The sequence below is a fragment of the Dermacentor andersoni genome, chromosome 1, assembly GCF_023375885.2.
Source record: "Dermacentor andersoni chromosome 1, qqDerAnde1_hic_scaffold, whole genome shotgun sequence".
In the NCBI taxonomy this organism is placed as follows: Eukaryota; Metazoa; Arthropoda; class Arachnida; order Ixodida; family Ixodidae; genus Dermacentor; species Dermacentor andersoni.
This window is the reverse complement of record NC_092814.1, coordinates 129,670,332-129,693,249: the sequence shown is the minus strand read 5'-3', so window position 1 is coordinate 129,693,249 and position 22,918 is coordinate 129,670,332. Positions and strand designations below refer to the sequence as shown.

General features: G+C 45.8%; 1 protein-coding gene across 1 annotated transcript; it reads left to right on the top strand.

The window, feature by feature from the left end:
* The first annotated feature begins 5,573 nt into the window (after positions 1–5,573).
* LOC126544157 (salivary anticoagulant protein P23-like) lies at positions 5,574–12,118 on the top strand. Its single transcript, XM_050191398.3, has 4 exons — positions 5,574–5,624; positions 8,130–8,186; positions 9,691–10,095; positions 11,826–12,118. The coding sequence occupies exons 2-4, from the start codon at positions 8,144–8,146 to the stop codon at positions 12,035–12,037; spliced, it is 660 nt and encodes a 219-aa protein (XP_050047355.1). The 5' UTR covers positions 5,574–5,624; positions 8,130–8,143; the 3' UTR covers positions 12,038–12,118.
* Positions 12,119–22,918: the final 10,800 nt, after the last annotated feature.

Sequence of the window (22,918 nt, the reverse complement as noted above, 5' to 3'; positions counted from 1 at the left end):
GCACCTGTGCCGTAATAAGAAGCATCAGTGTTCAGCTCGAAGGGTAACTTGAAGTCTGGAAGCGTCAGAATCGGATCAGACGAAATGATGCTCACAAGGCTTTGATAAACGGTATCACACTTTGTTGTCCACCGAAAGGGCACATTCTTCTTGGTCATTTCTGTGAGGCACTTAGCCTTCGTCACATAATCTCTAGTGAATGACCGAAAATGTCCCGGAAAGCCGAGAAATACCCCCAAAGAATGTAGTTCATACGGATTCTGCATTTTTGAGATTCGTTGCATTGATTCCTGCTTTGTTGTCTTCGTTTGGCCATCAAACACTCTACCGAGGAACACAACTTTTCGTTGGAAAAACTGACTTTTTTTGACAATAATCTTGAGCTCCGCATCACTCAGTGCTTGAAGTAAACTAGCGAGATGCTGTGAGTGCTCCTTCTCATTCCGAGATTAAATTGTTATATCATCGATGTACGCGTTACAAAACTTCCCAAGAAACGGCCGCAAGACGTCGTTCATCATCTTCTTGAACCAAGCGCGTGAGTTCTTCGATCCAAACGGGAGCAGATTATACTCATAGATGTCAAAGGGCGTTATGAAGGCAGAGTTTTTCTTCTATACTTCAGAAAGTGGAACTTGCCAATATTCCTTACATAAATCAATACGCAAAAAACACTACATCCACCCGTCTCGTCTATGATAGAGTCTATTCGTGGAACAGGAGAAGGAAAAAGCTCTGTCTGCTTGTTAATTTGCATGCAGTCCATGCAGAGTTGGAGGCTTCCATCTTCCTTAGGTGCAATAGGGATGGCCAACGCGAATGTAGACGTGGATGGACGAATGATCTGAGCATTCAACATCTTTTGAAGCTAGTTCTTCAGCGACATTCTATTCTCCCGTGACATATTATAGGGCTTTTTTCTCACCGCTGTAGTATCGCTTAACTTAAATGGTACCACAAACTTGGTAGTTGCCTTGGGATATTACTTCAAGCATAGGAATTTCGGGTAAAACAGCTTAACATGTTCATTTCACGATGGATTTCGCAGGCTCCTCGAAGACGAAGCTGAAGAAGCACTGAGTCTGTGGCGCTTCTTCTGTGGTTACTTCTCCACTACAGTAGATGTTAAGACGAAGTGCGCTGAAGGCTGGACCTGAAAGGAGCAATTCATAGGGTACTCCGTCGAATACTAGCGCCTGCACAGCAAAACTGTTGTGGAGATACGATATGGTTACACATGCCCATTGATCGTGAACATCTCTCCTTTCGTCGTATCCCATGTACTTTTACAGACGGTTCCTATTGTACCTTATCACTCTCAACAATGCTGGCGTTTATACTTGTGATGCTTGCTCCGCTGTCAACTAACGCGCTCCTCTCCTTTCCATCAACAAAACTGATATGTACAAGGGGCTGGCATGCGACAAATAAACAGCTGCTCTTGGTATCGTAACGTGGAAACCGAAGCAATATTTATTTACATTTTTTAGTCACATCATCTGACTCTTCACATTCACTTGAGCCTCCTTGGTCAGTTAGAGAGGGTACAGGAGTAGCGGTAGATTTACAGCTTGCAAGCGGGCGTCTTTCATCAGCTCGTGTGGCAGTTGGACGCCTTGCACCAGGCATCGAGGGTTGCCGCTGGGGTCCTGAGTGTTACCTGGTAGAGGTTCCGCATTACCTGCAGAAGATTTTCAGCACTTTTGGGCCCTCTCATTTGTATTTGCTCCTGAAGGTATGGACTTAAACCATGAATGATAAGCGGCACCTCAGGCAAGGCTGAGTCAGCCAACTGGAGTAACCTCCTTTCCTATTAAAAATAGCTGAGTGCAGATCCAGATCTGTACTTGAATGCGATAGCTTTGTGCCATTAGAATAACTTGTTCTGGCCAAAAGAGGTGAGAAAATTTTCCTTCCTCTTCATCTTGATGGGTTGCAGCCAAGAGTCGGATGCCACAGCGTTGATTTGTTCCGATGATGAAGTCCATCTACATCTTGACATGAATGTCCATACAGAAAGTGTGCGGCTGCGCCAATTTGTAATAAGACATAGTTGGGCTAATCTTGGTGTCAGCTACCTTTACTCCGAACCCCCGGCTCTTCGTCGTCTTCGTTCAGACCTTCTTTTTCACAACGTCCACGCGCAACATACATACATACATACATACATACATACATACATACATACACACACACACACACACACACACATATATATATATATATATATATATATATATATATATATATATATATATATGTGTGTGTGTGTGTGTGTGTGTGTGTGTGTGTGCGTGTGTGTGTGTGTTTATAGCATACTCCCTGGCCGCATGCAGTCGATCGGTACTCGGTGTTGCTAGTTGGTCGGCCTCACAACTACACACCAAACCAAATGTTTCTGCGATCTGAAGAGAACTGGCACAATCAGTATGACATGGCCGATGGCAAGAAAGCACAAAGCTCTTTTCTGCATGTCATTCTCACCAGCGTATGCTGGTGAGAATGACATCATTCCATCATTTTTCTGCCATGACATCATTCCACCATCATTCTACGCCTGAACCTGCATGACAGTAGAAATGTCCGGCGAGTTGCCATCGCAGAATGTGAGGAGGAGCCGGAGTGAAAAGCTGTTGCATGGTTATTACACGGGTCGTTCCTGGCGGCTCAGGGCATCGTTTTCATGCTGTCACTATGGCCACCGAAGGCATCGACGCGCTTGGACGCGGTAGGTCGTCCCCTCCATTGTTTAAAGGGACAAAAAAGGCAGATATTAAGTCAAGATAAAGTGATAGATTAGTGCTTCAGAATCTGTAAGGCGTCAATATTATCGCGAACAGGGCCTTAATAATGGAGAAGCTGAGGTGAATGCAGGACATGATTAGAGACTTCGCCGGTGAATTCAAGCATTTGCCCGATCACGAAAGCACTCCTCAGTTAAATTCTGTCACTGTACTCAACCACTCGTTGCAAAAAAAACATCATTGTATTGTATTAGAAGACGAAATAAAATGCTACTTATACAGTTCTATTTCATTTTTAGAAAGAATAATTAATTGAAGTTACTCTCGACAACGACGCGGGTGGTCGAAAGGTTTCGTTTTCGCTCGACTCTGCGCCGCCCACGCTTTCGCGTTTCAGCAGTTTCGTTATTGCGTAGTGCTGCGCTGGTTTTGCTGGCTCGTGAAACTCGCACAAACTGCAAGTAGCAGAGAATTCAACTTCCATGTTATGCCGCGGGATGCCCGAACGGTTTACGGCACTTGACCAAAAAGAAGCTGCAGCGGCGAATCCACCGCTCTGTCTTGGCTCGGTGCCGCCGCCTGTCGGGCGCCGTTTTACTCACCGATGGCAGCAAAGGGCGGTGATGGCATATGCAACGTCACCACTCCCACGGTTGGGTGGTGGGAGATTTGAATTTCGAAAAACGTATTCGGACCCTTGAGATGCAATTTTCTCGTAAACTAAGTACTTCCTTGGCACGAAACAAGCGTTGCGAGGTTTCTGGAATGGTATTTAAACAGTCCACGTTGATTTCTTATTTGCCTTTAGTGTCCCTTTAACGCTGTTCTGTGGGGGACATGGGCGACATGGTCAGGCAGTTTTTCTATATACTTCGCTTATTCTCCTTTTTCATTTGCAACTCTTTTTTCACTGCTAGTGCTTTCAGCCCTCGTCGCGCAGACTCTATGGTTATGGCGTTTGGCGCGTGAGTACCAGATTGTGGGACTAAACGTCCGCTTATAAAGGCCGGCATAATAATAATAAGAATAAAGGATACCGCCGTGTGCTTAGATTTTATTGTGCGTTAAAGAACCTGGGATGGTCGGGAATAAATTCCATGCCCTTCTGTGGCGTGCTTACTATATCTACATTGCAGGTTCGCCTAAAATCCAATTATAAGTCATGAATGGAATAGTGCCAATGTTTCGCATGCCTACGAAATACTACCTCTGCCATTGCTCTCCGAGGCTATATCGCGCCAAACATCAAGTTTTGTCGGATGATCTCAGTGACAGTCAAACATATAGCGCCTTCGGCTGCCGTAATCTAAGTTCGGCTCGCTGGCACTAAGCCACCGTAACGATATTGTGCTGTTTGGCGAATGTATTACTTGAGGTGACTTCCACTGAGTTTCACTGGATCGTTGTTCTTCTGAGTCCTATCGACTTCCTTTCATTCTGATATGTTGACTGTTTCCAAGAAACTTTCGTTGCATTGCAGATTCCCCATCTGAAGTCAATAACTCTGGCAGCTTGGGTTTATTGGTAATTGATCTTCAAGTTGTACTTGCGAAGCGCGCACCAAATAAGAAAAGGGCACAGAAAGGGACGAACACACAATGCGTTACTCCGAAGAAATGTTTATTCTGGAGTCGTGAGCGTCATATATTCCCACGTGTTAGAATAAGAGGACGGTCAACCCCGTTCAACGCTAACAACAACAACAACAACAAAAAAAGTAAAACAGTTGCGATGTTGTTATAGGGAAAGAAAACAAATTATGATAGGGCGTGACGCCACAAGTTTTGTTCGCTTTTACAAATTTTGAATGCGTGACTGCTATCGCTGTTATACATGGGGATACGTGACGCGCACCTCTCTGTAATAAACATTTGCTGCCGTTAGTCAGCCTGTTCTCTGTCATCTTATTCTGGTGCTTTGGACCTAAGCATGGATGTGTAGCAACTATATTTGGTTCTTCTCCGTAAAGAAAGTGGAGCTGTTCATTCCACCTACACGAGCTGCGGAACGCTGTGAGCGCCGCACGGGTGCTAATGCCATGATCAGGCCCGCAAGTGCACGTGCATACTTAAGAAGTGGGACAATAATAGGATAGAAAAGTGTGCTTGTGTTGTTTGGTACGCCCAGAAAGACTATAGCTTTACACTTTTACTCCACAACGCTGTAGCACGTATTTAATGTTATTGTACAGATCAAAGCGTATGACGAAGATGGAAGCAAGCTTAAATTATCCTCTTACAACACCACTATGACGTCCCCAGTGACAACATGACGGATAGCCGCCGGCGAAATTGCAATCATTGCCAGCGTTGCGGTCGACTTTTACAGGTGTCCTGAGTTGATGTATGTCATTGGCTATTTCAGGGAACTTGATTTTGTTAACATTTAACGGAAATTTGAGCGCGCTATTGCTCTCACGTCATGAGAAAGACAAACCGGTCACACAAGTCAGGACAAATGATAAGCGCACAAGAGCTCGGCGCCGGTATAGTGGCTGCTGCGCTGCTTGAGCTGCCTTTTCCACTGCTTATGCACGCATTTCCCGTATTTGTCTGAGGACTTACACAATGCATCTCTGTTCACGGCAGTACGCGTCCTCTACTTATCGAATTGCCGACCAGTTTTACCGCAGATAATGATTTTTTCTCATCTGACGGGCTAGTGAGAGAAAATGCAAGCGATTGCCTGGGGTAGGCCAGTCAGGAACAAAGAACATTTCCCAGATAAGTGCAAGCGCGTCGCTTCGCAGTTATCGGCCTTACACACTGTGCAGGTAACACAAGACATCGAGACATCTGCCCCCTTTTTCCTGATAACTGGGCGTATAAAAACACCCAAGAAGGGAGCTTCACACGGAGCTCGAGGAAGACACCGGGGAAGGTAAGTCTGGCTCTTGTCTCTCGCGCGCCTGCGTGTGTGTCAGGTAGGGAAAGAAACATCAACTACGACAGTATTTACCTGAACCCCTTGCATGTGGATTAGTGAACGCGAGTTAACAGTGCTTCATCTCTAATTCACGCTCTAGAACTCTTCATTATTCCCCGTGTTAGATAAACGTGCTTGATTTACTTCTTCATCCCTCACACTGAACAGTAATGAATGAACCTTTGTAACATACCGGCAAGGCAGTAGTCAATGAAGTTATAGAAATGAAGGTGCTAACCAATTTAAATGTCGAGGTATTTCGTACTTACTAAGAGACAAACGTGTACAGGCCTAGGTAAATTACGTGCTAATAAGGACGACATTCTTATTAGCACGGAAGTGTTGGGTTTGCATGCATTCCGATATATGCCATAATATAGAAAACAACAACAACAACAACAACAACAACAAAATTGTGCTATTGTCTTTTCGCCTAACGTTAAAGTGGATTTGAAGCACCTGTGGGGCTACCAAATTTATATGTCAAGGTATTTCGTACTTGACATATAAGTTTGCCTAGGCTTGTACACGCTTGTAGACAAGCGCGTACAAGCCTAGGCAAATTACGCGCTAATGAGAACGACATTCTCATTAGCACGGAAGTGTTGGGTTTGCATGTCGACAAGCCTCGTATTTATTTTTTCTATATATGCCCTAATATAGAAAAAGCAACAAAAAGTTACGCTATTGGCTTTTCGCCTAACGTTAAAGGGGATTTGATGTACCTATCGCCGACGAAGCTGGAGCTGTGACGCGCAGAACTTCTTTTGCCTGAGTGCAGTCAGCGATTCGCCGTGACTGTTGCTTTCTTCTGCACAGAAAAAAAAAATTCAACCTTAACTGGGCGTCTTTGTCCCACGGCTAACATCGTTACTTTTAAGGCAGATTTTTTTTTTTACTGTACACGACAGTGAGCTCGAACCACACCTGTGATGAGAGAAGCCGTAGTTGAAAGCTGTGTGTTATTCTGACCCCCTGGTGCGCGACGACATATCTGGCACTCGAAATTTACAGCGATTGAGATTAAAGTTCATTACAAGCACCATTTTTTTCTGTTGCCTCACAGCTATCGTCATTGTAACTTGCCACAAAAAGTCGCCAAGAAACTAAACGTTATTATTTCCTATCAACGATTAGTCTTATTCATGTTAGGATTATTTCCTAGCAACGAAGATATAGCATTTAAGGAGTAAAGTAGAAGGGCAAATTGTCAGCAATGGGACAGATCAAGCAGCCTTAAGGGTGAACATTTTTTTTATTGTGTGGTGATCACACTGGTCGCTGTAATGAATGACCGGGGCCGAATGCGAGCCAATTAGGATACAGTTTTGTAGAAGAGAAGCTTTGTGAGTACGGCCCTTGTTTGTATGCTTAAGCAATATATTGAAGAAACGGTGCTGAAGATAAAGCAGACTGGAAAAGCGCACACGCAGAGCGCTTGTGTGCGAAGTCCCGTCGAAAGCTCCGTCCCTTCACTATGCCGCCGCATCAGTATGTTAGTGCATCAACGGCCTCCACTTGATCGTGCCACACTTCCCTATCCCGCTCTATCCCTGTCATTTCGTCCTCGTTGACGCATGTACTGCGCAACCATGCTACTCCATTTTTTTTTCTGTTCTTTTTCGCCAATCAGCCTTTAACATTGCTGTTCTCAACGGTCCAGACAAGCAGCCGAATGTCACTTTCACATTAAACAGTCCGACGCCAGACACAGGGCATAGGATCACGAAGGGCTGCAACTTAGCACAGTTTACGTGAGTGGTACAGAGTGATAAATAAGAAATGCCTGGACAATCCGGTGCTTCTTTGGATGCAACGCTTATTCCAGACTGTCCCCGACATATCCAAAGTAACGTTGTTTCTGCAGCTACAAACGACGCTATAATTGACACAGGGCCTCTAAGGCTGTTTGCTTGCGGAAAAATCGCTAAAGGAAGTATTTATGGAGGGTCCTGTAACTTCATATTGAAGGATGCACAGGGATCTAGGAAGCTCTAGGTTCCCAGCCTCAATACCACGTCAAAATAACTAGCCACCTTCATTATTTAATGTTACTTCAATAAAAAAATCATTTAGAGAGACTGACGCAATATTTAGAGCTACATATCAGACAGAAAGCAGCTGTTATATACACCAGATACAGTGATGGCAGGCTTGTGATAAGATCAACACCTAAACGTCCTGGGTCGACAACAACGTCTAGAGCCTGGTCTATTATCAGGCAGGTCGACGTTCCACTGCAATTCTTCTGGCTCCCTTTTGGGCGTCGGTAAGGTAACGACGGTTAGAAAAGGGACATTGTTAACATCTGCATTTAATGGAAAGATTACCGCCGCCACCGCGCTACCCGGGTGAAGGCCTTACTGAGAGTTACCCATTCGGCCTGACGAAAAAACTAAGCTTTTTACGTGGACCTGTGTCATGCCGTAATAAATGACTATTTCTCCGTTCATCTTCTAGGTTCCTGTACAAAAATGGCCATTACTCCTCTCATCACTTTGAGCCTGCTTGTCGTCGGTAAGTTGGAGCTAACGTGATGCTCTTGAGCATTCGGCTGCTTCACAAAACAAAAGAAAAGTTTCAATTGATGCAGCAATCCAGCAGCGATTTCTTTCAGTTCTGATTTTCGTGCTTCATTTATTTTTACACATACCTCACGGGCTTCTAGTAGAACATTTTGTGAGCGGGAATGAGAGTATAAAAGTGAGCTTCGGCCGGCAGAAAACAGTCAACTCAGAACTGGCACGGACCGGGGGAATCAGACTGTCTAATTAAAACAAAGCATTGCGAGGGCCGTTGACTTTATGAAATAGTTTACGCAGTAATAATGAAAGAGCGATGCCGTAAGCACGTACGCGTGTATAAGAAATAACAAGCGACTTTATACAAATATGTACATTACACATTGAGTCATATAAATACAATATTAGCTGAAAGAAAGCATATGGACAGAATGCAGTTATTACATGGGCAATGCAACTCTTTTTGAAGACGGTAAGAAAACGTAAAAACAACGCGGCCATTAGCATGCGATCCAAGTATTATTCTGCTGCGTGAAACAGGGAGCCAACGCTCTCTCATAAAAGATTTCTTCTTTAGTTTAGACGTAGAAACATAGAACAGAAATATCTTATGTGAGATTGTTGGCTCTCTCCTGTATTTTCGGTGCTCCCTCTATACTGAAGCAGTCCATAACTCCGTAGCTCGCGCACTAATGCACATCCTTCCGATGTTCTAGCAAATGGGGAAGCGGCGGTTGCTAGCGCGTCTCTCTCGTCTTGTCTTTTGTCGCTCTCGGGCGGGTGCCAACCTTGATGAGTTGTCAGGCGCCAATCGTGAAAAATGCGCCGCGGAAAGAAGAAGAAACGGATAGGCAAGGCATCTGCGCTGCCCCAACTGAAAGGAAACGTTGTGGTGCTGAGGAATGGGGAAAATAAGCATTGCGCTCTTTACACATCCGTTATTATTAGGCCCTTTTACAAAAATTCTGAGGAATTTTATTCACTGAAGGGGCATCGCACTCACTCCAGCCTGTTCTGTTCGTAAAAACAAATGTTATTGCCCTTCCATCGACTTATTTCTACTTGTGAAACTTGCTTAATTGACTGTTTTCGAGTTCATTGCCTTCTGCTTATTCGCAGTCAGCGGTGAATGGTCGAACTAAATGTCAAAAAGCCGGTATTGCACGAGTGAACTGAGGTCCTCATGTAGGATTCAGCTGAAGACGTTTCTAAACCGAATATCAAGTTCAACTTAGTTTTTGGCCGATATCACCGGTCATCCTTACTATTATATGGAATCGCAGCGGCGCGCTCATGCATCAAGCGCGACTGAAAATGCATCAGCAGGACTCCATCTTGCTCTCTGCACACGCAATTCTCACTAATGACGTGCGTTCGGAGCGGTTCTGCCGGCTTCCTGTCTCAAAATGTTCTTAGAGCGTCCGCGTACCGCACTTAGAGAGCTACAGGCCCACATACGTGTAGAGGCTGCAGTTCGAGTGTATTCCGCGTTGACGCAGGCGCACTCGCTGGCACCAAGCAGGATGCCAACAACTACATTGACACGGTGCTGCGCGACCACCTTCCGGCCAACGTGCGTTCGCTCAACTTGGACCCCACGCACCTGCCGGGCTTCAACGTGAAGGTCGACTCGACGGCTCTGTCCAACCGGGACCTGAAGGCGCAGTTCCCGTCGGGCATGCTTTACGGCCTGTCGAGCGTGGTGCGCAGGCGCGGCGACTGCGGCGTGCCGGGCTGGCAGGGCTCGAGCGTCACCACCGGTTGCTATGTGTCCCTCGACTCGCTGCGACTCACTTTCGACGGCAGCGTCACCGGATACAGCCTTCTTGGCGGCAAAAAGAACATCAGCCTCGACCTGGTAGTCGAGAAGACCAACGCCTTCGTCGAGGCTACTGCGGCCCCTGGTAAGTCTACACACGCCGTCAGAATTTGGTCGCCAAGCAGGAGAAGCAACCAAAACGTTTGAGCATTTTCACACCACAGTGAGATGCGGCACCGGTTCGTAGCTTGTCAGCGAAAAAAAAAAATATCATGACCAATTCCACTCTGTGAAGGTGGATGACCAGCGAAGCTGTTTAGCACATGACACAGAGGGGACACTGAACTTTGAACAAAGGTACGAACCCATTTATTGTCCTCATCGGTGGCCATCGTGACAATAGGTACGCACGCATATTCCCTTATCATCTCTGTTACTAAATGGGCAAGCATTTTTACGCCTACCCAAAGAAAAATTTGTCCGTCACGTAAGACAATGAATGACTCACAACCTCTTAAGCAATTGCTGATACCCGCGTAACCAAGGAAAAAAGAAGTATATACCTGAGAGTCTACTTTTTTTGGTATATCCAAGTAATGAATACATAGAATGAAGTGATTTTGCATCAAATTTGGGAGCTGAGTTTTTGCACACGCAGATTTATTGACGGACGCGAAATATCCACGGAACCCTAGGCATAAACAGCTTCGCTGTAAGATTTCTTCCGCTTTACCCTAGATAGGAATACTTTAGAAAACAATAAAATGGCACCAAGTCACACTACAAGTTCGGGTGGCCAGTTTACTAGAAGCTGGCTTGATTGCGACAATTCCTGCACTCATCAAGTTCCTCATTTAGGAACGAATCAAGTCACTGGCAGTACATTTGCGAACAGGAAAGTGCATGTACTCATTCTAGATCCTCTTGAGTTGCGCGCATTCTAAAGTACGTCCATGCTACGTGGCCCGCCTTGAACAGAAAAAAAGCTATGACCGGGTGGTGTTTCTTTTCAAATAAATTCAATGCAACGGACAAACTTTCCCTTCGCTTGAGCGTAGACGGTTGGCTACCAGAACAAATTGTTGTTATGTTATTATAACAGATTTTGTTCCTTTCTAGCACCAACATATCTGATTTCCTACGTTGCCATGTGGTCGCCCGTTCAGGCAGGAGGTCATATTTCATCGCTAAAGCTTCGCTAACCTTGTTTTACTCTACGATTCAAACGGCCTGCACTCTTGTGATGGTTCGAAATAAGGCAAGAAGAAATGCACAGCAACGGGCGCGGAAAGAACACAAGCGATGCCTAACGTCCTCTCGTCATTCAAGATTTGTTGTAGGAAAGCTGTTCGAAGGAATAACAGCGAAAGCTTACAAGCTGTGGTAACTTGTAGTTCCGCTACGAATACGAGTAGCGCTTTCTGTACATAAAGGGCGATACAGTATCTCTGGTCGATACCTAGCGTGGCTAAAATCGTGAGAACTGCTTTGCGGGCCCGGCTTTCCATCCATAAAAAAAACCAAGACAGCCATACTTATCATTCTTTTCGCGTGATATTTTAGAGAGTTGGTTTTAGTCGTCGCCACGCTGAAAATTCTGTCACAAAATAAAAGCAAGCGGGCGCTTCGGAACGCGCGCTCTTTTTCATTCCCTCTTGCTAAGCCTTGCATCGCGATCTCTGACGCTTATATTACCCGCTTAACTGTGTCTCTGTAGTTGATGAAGGAAGCATATGTTAATATTTTCCCTTAAACCCGCGATAAGCGAAAAGGAAGAGTGGTCAGCCAGCGCAATAAGAAAGCATTAGTAACTTATTTCGGACTGTGTCGATGACGTTTTCTCTCACCTCCGTTCCTCCTTCTCGACTCCACCAGGCCAGGCAGCTACGTTGAAGACGCTGACGGTGACCGGCATCGAGTTCCGCGTGAACGTCAACAAGAAGCTCGACCTGAGCGACAAGCGCGAGAAGAAGTTCCTCAAGGCCGTCAAGCAGTCGGCCAGCGGCATCCTGCAGGGCATCCTCTACACATCCTTCCGCGAGGCCCTCAGCCGCTCCGTCAGCAGGGTTCCGCTGCCCAGGCCGTGAAACGGCGGTGCCGTCTGTCACGCCAGGCAAACAAGATTTCTGAACAACAAATGGGAATAAAGGCCGAAACGTTCTACACTATTCTAAATTGTTCTTTCTTTCTTTCTTTCTTTCTTTCTTTCTTTCTTTCTGTAGACGATGATCAGGCAACAAATATCTCGGCTACTGAGTTCCAAAAGTCAGGCAGTGAAGGCGTTCCCTAAAGGTATCTAATGCTAACTAGAAACAATCTTTTGTTAGTTGTTACCTGTCTATATAAGGGGATGTTAAAGTGACGCGAAGAAACACGCACTGCTGCCAAATCTTTGTATCACTTGTCGCACGAGAGAGAGAGAGAAGTGGTTCTTGTGGGAAAGGAGGAGCGGCTGGCACTATCTTCTGCAACCCATGCGGGAGCACGGCTCAGCGCCAGCAGGGTGGCGGAGATGGGATTAAAAGAAAGAGAGGGTAGAAGGGAGAAAGCTAGAGGGTCGTCCCAGCAGCATCAGAGCAGCCCGGCAAAGAGGTGCATGGGAAGATTATTTTACCTTATGTGGCGGGAGAGAGAGAGATACAAGGCTTTAATAATATGCATATGTTAGCCTGGCTGTTCGCCTGACATACTACTCATGGTACTGGGTGATGATGAGGATATATTCAGTGACAAATGCTTAACAGCACATGCAGACACGCACATACGCGCATATGCACTGTATAGAGATATTTACGGCGCTGTTACTTTAGGTAGAGTTTAATGTGAGTCAGATAAAGAAGGTAGGAAATACAACAAGAACGCCGCAATAAGAGGAAAAAGAAACGATCGTTTGAGACTTCTTCGACGAATGTGATTGAACACATATTTCAAATCTACTTTCAGATTAGATAAATGTTGTTGACGCCGCAAGTATTGCACTCTGTCTGTAGAACCATAAGAAACGACCTCAGGAGGGCGTCGGTGCTAAATGAAACCAATTATGGTGTGCACAATGTAAATACCCGGGCACACTTGTCTACAGAGTGCAGCAGCCTGCGTTTGCTCCATTTGCATTTTCTACTCAAGGTCGCTATGTCGAGGCTATTTCCTTCTCCGTAAACAGTCCCCTAAGTGGTAGGCCACGGTGAGACGCACTGCTCGGTGTGCAGCGAAGCCAGCCGCTATACGGGAGCGACAGGTCACCTTATCGTTCTGTTTCCTAACTGGTGCCGAGGCTCGCTTGGAGTAGGGCGGTATCGTTGATAAATTGAAGCTGTGGAAGCCAAATGCATGTCAATAGGTACGAGTAGAGGCGACCAGCCCGTTTGGAAACATAGGCTAACAAGCTATTGCCTGGAAACAATGGCCCACGGTCGACGGCGCAAGTACAGTTCTGAACTCACCTCTCTAGAAATCTAGACAAGTCTGTTAGGCCTATAGAGTTACTATTGTGTCTTTAAGTTGGTTGATTGATTTGTTAGATTTAACGGTCCAAAGCAACACCAAGGCTGTAGTGGACGGCTCCGAATTAATTTTGACTTCCTCGGGCTTTTCAACCTTCTCGTTACCATAGTCGTTCAAGGCGGGCCGCGGGCGACCAACGAGCGCCACCCCCAATTTCAAGGCTCCCGGTGCTCTTAAGGATCTGCTGCGCCATTTAAAACGCAGTCTGAGGATTAAACGTACGTTTTATTAGTGACTTCGTTCCCTCTTTTTTGTTTGCGCCGTGGTAAAGCGTTTTTGAACGAGCGCGCAAAGATGAGCACAAGTTGAGTTGAGTTGAATGGTTGTAGGCTACTGGTGAGATTAGCCTTGCAGTTGCTGCTGCCAATTGCTCCACCGTAGCGACACTTAAAATAAATAAATAACATAAATCAGACACAGACCTCACAATTACAAAGTCACTCCTAAGGTCACCACATGGAGGCCAAATCCGTGTCCTGCAGGTAATTTAAAAGAAGGCGAGAAACCGCCTTCCTGCACAACTGGTTCCCGCGCGGAAAAACAATGTCCTGGAGAGAACTGTGAGGAACTCCTGTCTTCTTGAGGGACCCGAATAACACACTCCTTTCCGCGTTATACAGAGTACAGCACATAAGGTAATGTTCTATGTCACCGCCGACACCACACGTTGAACCTAATGGAGACAATGCCAGGCCAGTCTTATACATCCACGCAGGGGTACGAGCAGAGCCCGTGCAAATGCGGAGCAGTAAAGTGGCTTGGTTTCTTTTGAGACCCTTGGTCACACATGGCTTGTGAGGTGAGCTCCACAAAGAATTAAGTGGCACAACACCGCTTGTCTGAAGAGTATCTTGTGCTCTTGAGACCCTTTTCTCAATGGATTCCCAGACAGCACTCTACCGGCGAGGCTGTCAGCCATCTCGTTGCCTATGATACCTATGTGCGAGGGCACCGATTGGAAACGTATGGAGAAGCCTTTGCTATGGAGATTCTGCACCGAGCGTAGGGAGCTAAGGCATAAGGCATCAGTAGGGAACCCGTGCTCTAATCTTTGAAGGGCAGATTTTGATTCTGTAAGAATGACAACAGGTTGAGGCTTAAAAAACCTTAGCTTCTTTAGAGCTGCCTCAATGGCAACGCTTTCGGCCGTTGTGGAGGATACGACTGCAGTGAAGCGAACAGACCAATCATACTTCAAAGAGGGATTGTGAAAAGCAGCTGCACTAAATCCTCTGACCTTTTCCACAGAGCTATCGGTAAAAATTTGAAGAGGTGCATATTCAGTCTCCAGATGTTCCAGTACGAGCGAAGGCGGTGTGCCGCCAACGGAGAACTCCGCTTAGCGCGAACGTGAGGAATTGTCAGCGAACAATCGAGGCTCGCGAATGACCAAAGTGGTTTCAACCTCTTAGTTCGACCTCTAGCGTCAAGACCCAGGTAACCAAGAGTATTAAGCACAAAGTGATTGCGAAGATAGCAGAAAGTCTGTTTGCTGAGCTCTCACACGAACGACATCGATGTTGCGATTTCGTAGCATCATAAGACTATTATTTGTACAGCACTAATAGTAATCAGTCGTGAGGACGATGTCAGACCACGAGATTTTAGCTCGGACGTTGGAGATCCCAAAAACCCACTCGGACCGTCGTTAGCTATTCTGCAGTGAATTTAGATTTCTGCCTGTTGGCGGAGACTAAGACGTCAGAGATGTTGGCAGTCTTAAATCTCATATTTTCAGTGTCCCTGCAGCATATGTCGGAGATTTTCTGCTGCCAATCTGACAAAGTGTGAGGGTTTGCCCAATATTTGTAGTACCTAGCGGAAAGATGAAGTATCCGCTAGACAGAAAACATTTTTTTTGTAACTCACGTCCCTTACGTAATAGAATCTTGAAACTTTCATGCACTGTTGATAAATAAAATAGAAACATTTTGTATTTTTAGGAATATTTTTTTTCATTTCTCTTTTTATGTTATCACAACAAAATTGTTTACATTTCCAGCACTTTTACGTAAGCTTCGTTTTTTACGACGTACTATATTACTTATTACGATCTAACAAGTATTCTTAGAATTGACATCTTTTGCAAGTACATTTCTTAAGCTTTCTATTTGTACTGTTACTAATTTTCTTTTACATTTCTTTGATTTTTGTTCGGTCCCTGTCAACACTTTACAGCATTGCTTGTTCCCCATGCTACCACTACCTAGTATTAAAACGCTGTATTAAACTCTGCTGACAAACACAACCCTTGTATGATGTAGCCTGCTACTGTAGCCACAATTGCACTAACCCCCCTTTTTTTCCGGTTGAGGAGGTCCCCCCGACAGTTTTTACATCGGAACCTCCGACTGTGCAATCATACTACACCTGTTTTTTGTACTGATGATGACGACGAATAAATAAATGAATGAATGAATATTGAATGTATACAGGGCGTCCCAACTAACTTTAGCCAGAGTTTAAATTATGCGAATGCCACGTAGCTGGACAGAACCAAGGTAATGTTGTTTGCCGTCGCTTGGTGATACTTGGATTTTTTTATTCTACCTGATTACATAGTTAGTCCTTAATCATTCAACTTCTCAAATATTATAATTAGATGAAAAGTGTAAATGAGAAAATTGTAGAGCGACACGAAAAACTCCCGATAGAGCTTTCCGTTGCTCGATACGTGCTACAAAAAAGTGTTTTTCCGAGTGTGAAAGAAGCGCGCGAATGCGCGCAAAGTTCCTCGAGCGGCCAGTCGCGCGGCCCTCTCTCCCACCGCTTCCCCACTTGCAAACTGCTATGATATAACTTAAAGGTTGTGTAAATAAATAAATAAATAAATAAATAAATAAATAAATAAATAAATATCAGCCATTCATTGTGTCTTTCTACCGCGATGTGTCAAATGGCCTTTGTGAAATAAGCTGAGGAAAATTGTGCAGCGTCCATTCACTCTAGCATGTCTTCACAAGCTACGCAAAAGCGACAGAAAAAGAAAGAAAGACACGTACAGGAGTATAAATGATGAAATCTTGAAAGAACAAGGTTACAGATCATGCAATGCTGGACCCGCAGACTATCAACATGAAAAAGTAAGAACCGGGTTCTCAAACTTTAGCTTGCCTTCGCATACGTGCCAATGATCTCTAAATGGAGTAGAAGTATAAATCACCACAGTATTAAAATTTGGGGGCGTTGTAGACACGAATTCTTATAAAGCAAATAGTCTGTGCAATGGGAAGCCTAAATGAAACATTTGCTTTGCAGCATAAAGGGTGTATACAGGTCTTTTCAACGTGCGCTTATACAGGAATAAGAGTTGGAAAAAAAAAAGAGTGAAACTTTTAGAAATTTGGGTTTCTTGATCATTTCACTCACTCTTGCGGTGAAAATTCTGGACAGAAATACCTAATGCAAATCCACGTTGGCTTGCCATTAATCTTTAAGTAGTAGTAATTATTAATTTTAGTAATCGATTAATAGCGATGGCGGATGAAAAGTTGAGTCAGCGGAGTGCAAAGCGATTAACGCTGTCATATATGCGCACGCTGTCTTACAGATGTGAACGTTTCGCTTGGTTTACTTTTGTTTTAAACAATGTGCACCTACAATCTTATTTATATTAGAAGAATTATTTGTTGCGTTAGTTGATCTTGCATTTCTGTTGAGCAAAATTAGCGCAAAAAAAAAAAAAGAAACGCTATCAGAAAGGGAAGACAAATACAAGGGCCTGGCTTTGTTTTACTGTGTGCGTTGTCTTTTTGTTGCGCTAATTTTCCTAATCAATTATTCATACCCAATTATCATTAAGTTTTCTGAATGCGTGATGTTGAGAAGGTGTTACGTAAAATTCCACTGGGTGCCAATTTTCACGTACGGCTTTTGAGAAATTTACGCACAGAAGCGCCCACTTATGCGTAAGATAAAACAGGATTTCCTGTTTTATTGAGCCCTTCCATGCGATTGCGTTTGGCAAGAATCAGTGAAAAATACCATTTTCACATGTTAGCTGCAGATGCAAATTCCTCTCTACTGCGTATTTAGAGCTACAGTCATACATGTTCTGGCAGCGGAACTGAAGAAAAACCTTAAGGCTAACCGACCTTTCTATGTGTTCAGCGCAATCGGTCGTAAAACTTGGCCCATCTCTAATGCCAAGCCATCATCTCCTTGATGCCGGTTATGCACGGCCTGGGTAGTGCAGCCGTTGGAAATTCATGTATTTTATCCATGGTCAAGATTTTTGGCACTTGGGAGAGCTCGGTTAAATGAAGGGTTCAAGCGCTTGGCCACTGCATTGTAGACAGGGACCTCATTCAATTCATCTGAGTGGTGCTCGCGAATGATATGTGCGCCACACTTGACGTGATGAGTGCTCCTCTTACGTTGTGCACGCCGCTTGTTTTACTGTTTTTGGTTGTTGGTTTTGCTGGCTTTTGGTTTGGTTCTTGTCAGCGCTGCGTTCAAGTTCATTGCTTGATAAAATGCAGAACATTTGTCCGCACTAGCCGCGCATGGTCTGCAAAGCTCTCAGCTTCTTGTTTGCAGCTGCGTCCTCACCCTGCATGACCTATTTGTAAAGCTTGATAATAGTGTTCATGTTTCTGCGTGAAGCTTTGTGTCCGAATTATGAAATGCTTTTCATCTTAATGATGAAAGCCTTCACTGTCGTGAGGCTGCTGGTGCTGTGTCAGTTCTGAAAGGTTCCATTCTCTGGTGTTCTTAGTGAAGACAGACTTGGTACTTCCGTTCCAAAGGAAGCCCGCCCACCCCACGCTATCTTAGTGCCTCCCCATCTCTTATAGTAAAGTTCGTCCACACTATTTCTTCGCGCGCATTGATACTGGGTCCCCCCGATTTGTCCTCGCGGACCACCCAGGATTGACAGGGATGCTGTGTACGCCCATGCTCAATAGATAGCTTTAGATTAGGGGACGCAAGCCGCACCTAAGCGTTGGGGGGGGGGGGGGGGGTGCGAACTTCATTGTAGGCCCTTCGCACTCTTTTCTGCTCGTTTTGGGTTCTATTGTACGGTCAGCGCTTTGCGTCAATGGAACGATGACGACAATGGAACGATCATGACGACATGACGATGACTGCATGACGACGCTGAAATGGTGACAATGGTATGACGCCGACGATGAGACGACGGCGGCATGATAACCATTTGATGACGTTGGAGTGATGACGGTAGTATGACGACGAGGGTATGGCGATCGACGACGGTGTGACGAAGGAAATGACGGAACTGAGATGGCGACGATGGCATGACGACAATGGTACGACGATGTTAAAATGATTGCACTCACATGACGACGACGGCCGGATGACAGGGGGAATCACTACGACAAAACGACGACAATGGAAGGACCACAACGGCACGACGACGACTGCATGACGACGATGCAGTGATGGGAATGGTATGACGGCTACGATGTGACGACGATGGCATGATAACCATGTGATGAGGACGCTGGCGGGATGAAAATGGTATGACGACGGCGGTGTGAAGACAATGTGAGGCCGATGCTGTAATAATGACGATAACATGACGACAACGATAAGAGGAAGGGAACGACGGAACTCGAGTGACGACAATAGGATGACGATGGTACAATGATGACAACACTATGACGACTACAGCATGGCGATAATAGGACGACAAAGGTTGAATTACAATCACGCAGTGACAACGATGTAATGACGACAATCTGATGACGACAGTGGAATCACTACGAAAAAATGCCGATGGAGGGACCACGACTGTAAAAGGGTTCTTGGTCAACTCAATCAGGTACACGGGGTAACACGTGATGTTCAAAATGATAGCCTTGTTTTCTTCTGTTTCGGTTTTTCTGTTTATTCGCGTGTGCGTTTGGAATAAACTTCAATTGTGAGTTAGCGCTCGTCCCTGTCTTTTCTCGGCATTGTCCTCGTGTCTCCGTACAAACATTTTCAGTATGTATAATGGTAACTCTGTGAAGACGGCAATGACACAGAAGGTGCTCTTAAGTCTCATCCCACCCGCACAAATTACACGCCACACTGTTGACCATTCCCATTAAAGATGAATAGGATTTTGTAAATGCCACATACGACCACACGCGACAAAGCGAAACTCTTTCGCGACGGGAAAGTCCAGATGGCTGGCGAAGTCTCAAGTTAGGGTCGAGAGAGTGCAAACGTGACCCTCAACCTTTGACGCTCAACGACGTACTATACAAGCTAAACTCAGCCTATAAGATAATAGACTGCTCTCGGAAGAAAAAATCCTGGGTCTATGACCTATGCATTCTTGGATGCGAAAGGCCACAAAAGCCTTTCTGCACTTCTTGAAGGCTACTGGACTGTACGATCGCTTGTGACAGTGGACATTCCTCTGTGACTTTTTTCTTGTTTTCTCCTCTCTCCTTCTTATTTATTCCTCCCCTTTCCTATCCCCAAGTGTAGGGTACTCACCCGGGTACGTCCTTAGTTAACCTTCCTACCTTTCCCTTTTCGTTTCTCTCTCTGACTGTCTCTTTCTGTGAAGACTAGGCAATGACGACAACGGCATGGCGACGATGGAATGATGACGGCAAACTTATGACGACAATGACGACGACGGTGAGACGACGACGGTATCACACGCATTGACAGCGACCGAGTGAAGATGGTGGAAGGAAGACAATGATATTGTTGCACTAAAAACGTATATTTACAAATAATTACAAGTAAGGCGAGCAGCACAGGAGTCACAGCAGCCAAGATGGCGAGGAACAACCTCTGCGTCTTCTTCATAGATGCCGGCCTAATGCCACAGACTTATGTCTCGCGCCAATATGACAATGAAGAAATGATGGCAATGGCATGAAGGCGATGAAATGACGATGGAATGACGGAGGCATTCGTGACATATAGACACGTATACTTGTTTATCTTTTTCGGGAGACCGCTTTTCACCTTCTAAGAAATGTTATCGCTCAGCACGGGACGCGCCCGCATGTATCCGAGGTTTCTGGAATGTTATCGATGTTTCTACGCGTTGTCTATTGCCAGCCAAGCTTGTGTAATCTGATTGCATGTGTGACGCGAATTGTGTAGAATTTTCTGAAAAACACACGGGCACCAGCGATTACTCTGGAACCTTTTATGACTCATGTATCGCCGCTGTCGTTGTGCTTCACGTGTAGCCTGTTTTTGAGGGCACAGGTTCACCCAATAAAACATTAGTTTCGCCATTCACAGTATTGCTGGCTTTTTCACCGCCACTACCACGTGACAATATAGGGGACAGAGACGGCGTGTTGGTGTTGGAGCTCACGTCAGCTCTTATGCGCATCACCTGCCGCTGCAGGCCGTCTCGAATCGCACTTTATCCGGTGTTTGTTCGAACTACGTCCGGTACCGGCTAACCGTCCAAGACTGTAACTAGGAGCCAGCAGGGAGGACAATTGTACAACGACAACTGTGTGATCCCGACATTACTTTCAGCATGACCCATGTATCCGGAAGGAACTATTCGGCAAGACAACAGTCAGCAGCAGCAGCCGCGGGAAAGACAAAGAAAGGAGCAAAGAAAGCTTCGCTTTAAGAAATTGTCATGTTAGCCAGCGAAGGCACGTCAAGTTTAGATATGTTCTACCTTGCGCGTTGTCTGATCCTCTGTACCGTAAGAACTCGGCTATCCGTTAACCGAACACATATCATGTACGTGTTTACTGCTTCCCGCTCTTTTTAAGCCCACACACCTCGAAAGCCGCCATATGCCTGGGGTTCTGGGCCTTTCAAAGCAATACTCAAACTTGTGCAGACGGCACACATTAGGCGGACAAGCAGTAAGGCCTGTACCGCCTCTGCACCTCGGCATTCGTTTCCAGTGTTGCGTTGCGTTTCCACCGCTGAATTCGAGCTGCACAATTTCTGGAGGTCTCATGCCCTGCTGTGAACTGGTTCACATTGGCGAAGATGAATCGAACAAACCTCATCTTCAGGATTAATTGGAATAATTGGCTCCATTCTCGGTGTCACGAATAGTTCACTGTGCCTGTGTGACCGCCATGACACAGCGGTTCGAATGTGAGACTGAGCTCTGTATGAAATATGTGTCACGTGATCCTGCAGATGCTGCACACAATTGGTTTCTCCGCAGTCGCGCATTTAGGGCCGCGTACATGTATCACAATTTAGGTCAGTACAAAATTGTGCTATATTTGCTCTAGCTTTATATAAAATCACTGAGAATGAAGAGTTAGAGCGAGTGTTGTAGCCAGTTTGTCATTTCTAGCAGTTAGAACGTGGAGGAGGCCGCGGCCAAGGTGCCCGTTGCGCGGATCGCGCAACCAAAGAATCGGCTGCCATTGTGTCGGCGAGGCGATCAAGAAGCTGACCGATGAAGGACGCCTGGCTGCCCGAGACCGCTATATGGCCCCTTCTGGCGCTGTCGAATGGCAGCAGTTGTGTTGAGGATAAGCTGAGGCGAGGAATCACATGAATTTTGTTTTGCAGATTTTTACCTCATATACTTACAGGCGTCATACACTAAGGTGTGATCCTATTGCTACACAAGTGTGATATTTGATTGTTTGAAAGAGGCGTGCGGCCGCCATCACTAGAGAAAAGAGGAGGAAGAACGAACTAGGCTCGCGCTGTGAATCTAACCGGTCAGTGCTGCAACCGCTGTTGTAAATATAACCTGTAAATAGTTGCTCGTCTTACTGACTCGTCCTTTGCGTAACATTGTGGTGGAGGGTGCCGCTCCCTGTCCTCGCCATGGAGCTCCGCATCGGCCGCACCGTCCTGCTTTCCGCCATGGCTCCCGGTGACGACACCTCGTATCCTTCTACTCCTACGACCCCGACAACAACGTACATTACGGTTACCAATCCCTGCGATCCTGTCATATTCTCCGGCCAAGATAATGTCGACGTTGAGGAATGGCTCAACCTGTATGAGCGTGTTAGCCAAAACAACCGCTGGGACCCTACCATTATGCTAGCCAATGTCCTATTCTACTTGGGCGGAACTCCTCGTGTCTGGTTCCGCACACACGAGGACGAGATCTCTAGCTGGGATGCTTTCAAGAAGAAGCTCCTCGACCTCTTTGGACATCCCACCGGTCGGCAGCTGGCTGCTAGAAAAGAGCTTGCTACCCGAGTTCAGTCTTCTACTTCGTATGTCTCGTACATACAAGACCTGCTGGCTCTTTGCCGGAAAGTCGACGAGAAAATGGCCGAGGTTGACAAAGTCGGTCACGTACTTAAAGGGATCGCGGACGACGCCTTCAACTTGTTGATCTTCAACAGTGTGTTCACCATCGACGTCGTTGTCAAGGAATGCCGCCGCTTTGAGCTCGCCAAAAGCCGCCGCGTCATTCCAGTTCTCCCGGCTCCCTAACACGGCTGCGACGTCGTCCTGCGTTGACCTTACCGCTTCACCACCTCTTAATGAGCACGTCACACGTATTGTTCTCCGCTAACTCGAGGCTACAAGTC

What these genes read in the sequence shown, in the direction of transcription:
- LOC126544157 (XM_050191398.3), top strand. Translation starts at nt 8,144, where the DNA reads ATGGCCATTACTCCTCTCATCACTTTGAGCCTGCTTGTCGTCG. An exon ending in TTTGAGCCTGCTTGTCGTCG is followed by an intron (nt 8,187 to 9,690) that starts GTAAGTTGGAGC and finishes GCGTTGACGCAG; the next exon opens with GCGCACTCGCTGGCACCAAG. An exon ending in CGAGGCTACTGCGGCCCCTG is followed by an intron (nt 10,096 to 11,825) that starts GTAAGTCTACAC and finishes CGACTCCACCAG; the next exon opens with GCCAGGCAGCTACGTTGAAG.